The following is a 6,642-nucleotide window of genomic DNA, read 5'->3' as shown; positions in this document are numbered from 1 at the left end:
CCACATATTAGACTTTTTTTTTTTGTTGGTGAAACTTGGAAGTATATTTTGAATGTCGAAAGTGTATTTTGAATGTTGAATGTTTGAATGTTGGATACTTAATAATATAAGTTTGATGACATCCATGTTTAATTTGCTTCAATGTTCAATTGTTTATTAAAATGTTTATTATTAAAATGTTGATTATTTACTAGTATTTAAACATCCACTTCTTCATAAAAAAACCAATAAAACGCAAAGTAAATTAGTCGTTGGAATTACTCGAAAAAACGGCAAAAATCGGACCCGAAAAAACCAATAAAACGCAAAGTAATTTAGTTGTTGGGTACATCATAATTTAGCCGGTTCCGTACTCGAAAAACCGGCAAAAACCGGACCCGGAACCGGAACCGGTAGAACCGCCGGGCCGGTTCGGTTCTTCATTTTTGCCGAATCCGGTTCCCCGGTCCGGTTCGGTTCGGGCCGGTTCCGGCCGGTTCGGTTCTTTTGCTCATGCCTACTTCATTCTATTTTCAAATCATTGAACATTAATTCATCTTGCCTAGAACCATATTATTGTTCGGATTATTAGAGGCATAATCTCTACCTGAAGCTCTGAGTTTGGACCATCAAAGCATATCACAAATATGAGAACATTTTGGTGAGCAGACTGTTCATAATGCAATGCATATTGTCTAATTCTAATTGCAATAGTCAACTATCTTTTTCAGATTTTTAAGTGTTAACCACTAAAGCTTAAAGGCGTCATTATATATTAAAGCTTTTAAAGCAAAAACTAAAGAAGCTAATATCATGATGTTTAGGAAAGAAATAAATATAACATACATGTCCCCTCCTATAATGATATTTGAAGTAAAGATTGTGTGTCACCCACAAGCACTTATAATGATTTTTAAATAAAAACTATGTCCTTAATACAATGTCTACATATTATTTCTAAGTGAGGCGAATTGCTATAAATAGAACATGGTTTGCTTCTTTAACTGTTACCACAATATATTTGAATTTTGAGCAGTAAAAGCAAAATACTTACAATTTTTTTACTGATTATAACAACATTTTACTTGTACTCCATTACTATTTCTTTATTTTAATTATGTGGGCATCTAGCATCATATTAAAATATGATGTGACTATATATATGCCAAATAAGTACCCAACTAGCACCAAATAACAAATAACAGATAAAATAAGTTTGCATAACCCATTTCATACTCCTATACGAAATGAAATATGTCTTCTATTCATCGTATGTCAAAAATAATGGCATCATGTATAAGAAACATAAACAAGAAATCGAAGAAGAGAATGAAACCTAATGATGGAAGCTTGCAGAACCTCAAACTGATAACAAAGGATGAAGCATCGATTTTTTTTTCTACATGTTGTTGTACGTGAATATATAGGGTTCAAGGATAGTTTGGTAATCATCGAGATTTTGTGTTATCAATGATTCTATTCTTTCAAGATCTATCCATTTGAGAGGAAGATTAGAAGAGAAAGAATCCTTTTATTTTCTTTCATTTCTTTCCAAATCACTCCAATCAATAAACCCAAGAATGTTGTTAGACTTATTTTTTTCTCTCAAATTCTCTTCTTTTCTCTCTGCTTTCCTCGTTAATTAAGACTGAGGGCGACTCACAAGCAACATAAAAATATATAATTTATCCCTGATAAAAATTTCAATATATAATTTAGTAACTTTTATTCTAAAAAAATTAAAAATATGTGATCTTATAATAATGAAAATTAAAAATACTTTAGGATTTGTATTTGGTCGATTAGAGAAGGGATAATGACTTAAAAGGATAATATATTTTTCGATTTGTACACATTTAGTCACTGAGTTTTTTTTCGTCCACATTTACCCCCTTCAACTTGTTAAACTGTACACATCCAGTCCTTATGACCGGTTACTCCAGGTTAGCTGGGAAAAATGACATATTAGGGTAATATATTTCTCATTTTGTACACATTTAGTCATTAATATTTTTGTACACATTTAGTCCTTAATATTTTTTTTATTCAAAATAAGTCATTTTTTGTTTTTGTACCAATTCAATACTTATGAATGATTTATTTAGGGTTTTTCTCATGACATCTAACATGGGACTATCATTGATGACAAGGACGGTTCTCTTTGGGTGCCTGCAGTGGCACCGACAATCCCTCCTTTTTCGGTACACAGTGTAAATTTTTTGATATTTTTCTATATATATATATATTTTCTTTTTTCTACTTACTACACCTACTACGGACCAACAACACTTACTACCAAATCATGCGTCCGTCCCTAATTGATGAGGTGTTTGGGGTTGTTGATGCTTATGTTCATCGCGGTCTCGACTGCTTGGTTGCATAGGTCTTGTGGTTTGACTTTGGTTTCATATTCCGACCGTCGTAACTTCTTCATATGATATCTAATTTTAACGATCTTTATATCTACGTGTTCATTTTTTAAGTCTGTTATAACTTTCGTTAAGATTACTCCCATTAAAATATAATATGTTTTTACTTACGATTTTATAAAAAAACATCCATACATGCATTCATAAAAACGTATGGATATAAAGATCATAATTAAAAAATATATTACTTTTTAACGGAAGTAATCTAAATGAAAGTTGTAGTAGACTAAAACACAAACGTATAGATATAAAGATCGTTAAAATCTAAGATAGTATGAAAAAGTTATGACATTCAAAATACATGACCTAAGCAACCAAGTAGTCGAGATCGTGATGGACATAAGCATCAAAAGCCTAAAACACCTCGTTAATGATTGTTCCATGTAAAATGTTGTGAGAAAAACTTACAGAAAACATTCATAAGTATTGAATGAGTATAAAAACAAAAATAAATTATTTTGCAACAAAAAAAATTAAGGACTAAATGTGTACAAAATAAGAAATATATTACCCTATTAAAACATTTTTACCAGTTAACCTAAAATAACCGGTCATAAGAATTGAATGTATACGGTTTAACAACTTGATTGAAGAAGATAAATATGAAAAAAATAAAATAAAATAAACTCATTATCCCATTAGAGAATAGAGATTAGGGATTACTAGAAAAATGCAAGTTCACCCCCTTCACATTTGGGAAAGAAAACCCTGAAGTTTAAAAACCCTCTTTCAACCCCAATCTCCGACGACGCCGGAGATGGCATATACATACAGATACAGTCGTCCTCTAGTCCATTCATACCGCATTCTTCACAAACTCCATGCAGGTATCTTCATCTCTATCGAACCCTTCTAAATTATTTCTGCTTTCTGTGCTCTCATAAAAATTTTCCCAATCGCATCTTCTAGTGAGCTCTTGCGGACAAAATAGGTTTTCGGCATTTTTCTCCACAGAATTCGTCGGTGATACACCTGTTCTCGTATGTTCCCTTATCTCCCACTGGTCTGATCAATCGTAGATAAATCGATACTTGCAAGAAACGAGAAATGAATTTCGATCGTATGCAACATATTAGTGCAAAAATTACTTATTCGATGATTGTTTTATTTTAATTGAACAGGTTAGAGACTTTATACACTCAGCATTGTATCATCCTGATCATGGTTACTTTTCACAAAGCCCAAGGTCTGTTGGAGTGCTTGATAGGGGCATTAACTTTCATAAGCTTCAAGGTACCACATATATCCAGTATATTCTATCCATTGGCGTCTAACAATCACCCAAACCAGTAATTCGTATTTGTCTTTATGGAAATACTTGGCTACTCTTGTAAACCATATTTCTGTTTACCTGAACTAGTGAGCTTTTTTCAGGAAGAAAGGCTTACATGTCACATTTGGAAAACATTTACAAGCAAAATGATGTTTCTTGGTTTACCCCAGTTGAGCTTTTCAAGGTATTATATATGACATACACCTTATTTGGCGAAAATTGTGTGATCATATCATCATATGACATTTTAATCTTATCCCTTTGTAGCCTTGGTATGCCCATGGGATTGCAGAAGCAATCTTGAGAACAACTAATCTTTCTTTTCCACTAAAGGTGAGTTCATTGATTCTGATAATTTACAAGAATGAAGTTTCCATCATGACTCTTGATTCTAATGTGGTCAATTCAGATATATGAAATTGGAGGTGGATCAGGAACTTGTGCAAAGGGCATAATGGATTACATAATGTTGAATGCACCTACACGAGTTTACAATAACATGTCATACACGTATGTGCTATCTTTTTCCCTTTAAAAGTTGTAAGTATCAGTTTATTCACATATATGCATTATAATATATATAACTTCTTTCACTTTCAATATGTCAAACCCTTAATGTTATGCCAATTTTTATAAGTAATGCAGTTCAGTAGAAATTAGTTCTTCATTAGCCAAGAAACAGTTAGAAACTGTTGGAGAAGTTAGTAGTCACTTATCAAAGTTCAAAGTGGAATGTCGTGATGCTGCTGATCGTAGTGGATGGGGTATATAAAAAAAATTAACCATTTTATCAAAGTTCTCTTTAAAAAAAATAATTTTTTTTAGAAATTTAATAGTTTTGGTTTTAAAAACAGGGGATGCAGAGCAACAACCATGTTGGGTTATAATGCTTGAGGTAGGTTCTACTTCTATCTATAATTCTAAAATTATCATTTATCTCTACTAACATTACAATTTACAATTAGTTTTTTAATTTTTATATTTTTCTTTTAGGTTCTTGATAACCTTCCACATGACCTTATTTATTCGGAAAATCAAGTTTCACCATGGATGGAAGTTTGGGTAGAAAAGCAACAAGACAGGTGATAAATGTGTAGCTAGTTATACTTATATATAACATAGTTTATTAATTTGATGAATTTGATCTATAAAACCCTAATGATTGCAGTGGTAAATTGTGTGAGTTGTATAAGGCAATGCAAGATCCTCTGATAAAAAGGTGTTTGGATGTTTTAAATGTTGATAAAGACTTTAAACATCAAGGAATTAGAGAGGCTTCATTTCCTAGCAAAATGTGGTCTAAAATCTTTCCAAAAGCTAAACGATCTTGGCTTCCTACTGGTTGTTTGGTAAGAATCGTTTTCATTATAAACTAATTTACAGATATGAATGAATATATTTGAACTAATGAAGATTTATATGACTTCTAGAAACTTCTAGAAACATTACATGGAGCCTTGCCAAAGATGTCAATGATTGCTTCTGATTTCAGCTACCTTCCTGATGTCAAAGTACCTGGTGAAAGAGCTCCTTTGGTTTCCACCAAGGTATATCATATATTCTCATTAATTAAAAAAAAAAAAAAAATCATGTTTTTGATATGATTTAATCTATTTTTCTGCAGAAAGATGGAAGCAGTTCAGATCACAGCTCATATTTGGATGCCAAGGTATAGTTTCTTTCATATTTGCATTCTTTAAATACAAATAAATTTATATATCTTTTTTTTTTATATTTGTTGCAGGGTGATGCGGATATATTTTTCCCAACTGATTTTTGGCTTTTGGAGCGGATTGACCATTACAGTTCCGGGTGGTTAAAATCACGGATAGAGTCTTTTGACAGGTCATCCAAAAAAGGAAAGAAAAGACGCATCATAACTGTAATTTCTCACTTTTATTATTAAACTTTCTATATATATTATTTGTTGTCAATTATTTGCAGCAACTTAACTTTACCTGTTTTGATGGTATATTATGTTAGCTTGATACATCGGTGTTTATGGAAGAGTTTGGTTTGCCCACAAAGACAAAGACAAAAGACGGATATAACCCTCTTCTTGAAGACTTCATAAATACTAAATTTTACCTTAGTGTTCCGACACATAACACCAAATAAACAGCGAAATAGAAAGAAAGAAAAATTTGAAGAAATAGTGCATTTTTAGAGCTTTTCACTGTTGTATCGTAGAGATACGTGCATTTTTATGTAACGTATAATTGAATATTCTTTCTAAGGATAAATGCAATAAATAGCAACATATACTTTTATCTATTTGTTTATTATAACATTCTCCTTTACTTTCTTTTTATTGTAGCATTGTATTTTTTTTTTCTTCTTACCAAGACATTGTACTTCAAAGAATCTAAAGTTGTGGAAAAGTTTTGTAATTGGATGACATTGTTGTAACAGGAAGAAATGAAAGTTGGATACTGTAATAAACAAGTCACTGGAAGTACATTGTTATTTGTATGAAACCCTTTTTAGCATACACTTGCCTCTCCTTCTCCAACATCAAAGATGAAGAGGTTGAAGAGAGGGGTTGGGTATTCAAAGTATCTTCATAGCATAACCTTTTTCAAGAAGATATCTCAATAATTAGTTTAAATATGAAAGATATGCCTTATTATTATCATGTATATGATTTTCCAGAAGAATAAATAATCTTTGTTTCATTATGGATTGTTGTCATTGTAGCCCAACAATGTTTAATATATTGGTTTAAAAGGTCTCTTGTGACTTTTTTTTTGCCTTTTAGGAGTACGAACTTGTGTTTGTGTTTTACCATTTTAAAAAGTGCCTTTACCCATTTTAGGAGGTAATCATGCCTTGTCATCTGCCAACTAAGCCGCCTTGTCATCATTACATTACTTTGACTTTGAATACTCGTTAGTCAAAGTCTCGATGAGAAGTCAAAATAAAACACATAAGTTCAACCGTTCTTACTCTATCCATCGATTT

The 6,642-nt window shown here is 31.7% G+C and overlaps 1 protein-coding gene across 1 annotated transcript; it reads left to right on the top strand.

The window, feature by feature from the left end:
- The first annotated feature begins 3,075 nt into the window (after positions 1–3,075).
- On the top strand, positions 3,076–5,955 carry LOC111895930 (uncharacterized). Its single transcript, XM_023891987.3, has 14 exons — positions 3,076–3,235; positions 3,318–3,388; positions 3,530–3,641; positions 3,783–3,865; positions 3,949–4,014; positions 4,091–4,191; positions 4,327–4,445; positions 4,536–4,576; positions 4,675–4,763; positions 4,850–5,030; positions 5,112–5,228; positions 5,306–5,350; positions 5,426–5,563; positions 5,665–5,955. The coding sequence occupies exons 1-14, from the start codon at positions 3,166–3,168 to the stop codon at positions 5,797–5,799; spliced, it is 1,368 nt and encodes a 455-aa protein (XP_023747755.1). The 5' UTR covers positions 3,076–3,165; the 3' UTR covers positions 5,800–5,955.
- The last annotated feature ends 687 nt before the right edge of the window (positions 5,956–6,642 follow it).

The sequence above is a fragment of the Lactuca sativa genome, chromosome 6 (genome assembly GCF_002870075.4).
Source record: "Lactuca sativa cultivar Salinas chromosome 6, Lsat_Salinas_v11, whole genome shotgun sequence".
NCBI lineage: Eukaryota > Viridiplantae > Streptophyta > Magnoliopsida > Asterales > Asteraceae > Lactuca > Lactuca sativa.
Note: the sequence above shows the minus strand (reverse complement) of the source record. Positions and strands in the feature narration are given on the sequence as shown.

Excerpts from the sequence above, each read along its gene's own strand:
- LOC111895930 (XM_023891987.3), top strand. The coding sequence starts at position 3,166 with ATGGCATATACATACAGATACAGTCGTCCTCTAGTCCATTCATACCGC. Across the intron at positions 3,866-3,948 it reads CCCCAGTTGAGCTTTTCAAG|CCTTGGTATGCCCATGGGAT; the intron begins GTATTATATATG and ends ATCCCTTTGTAG. Across the intron at positions 5,229-5,305 it reads CTCCTTTGGTTTCCACCAAG|AAAGATGGAAGCAGTTCAGA; the intron begins GTATATCATATA and ends ATTTTTCTGCAG.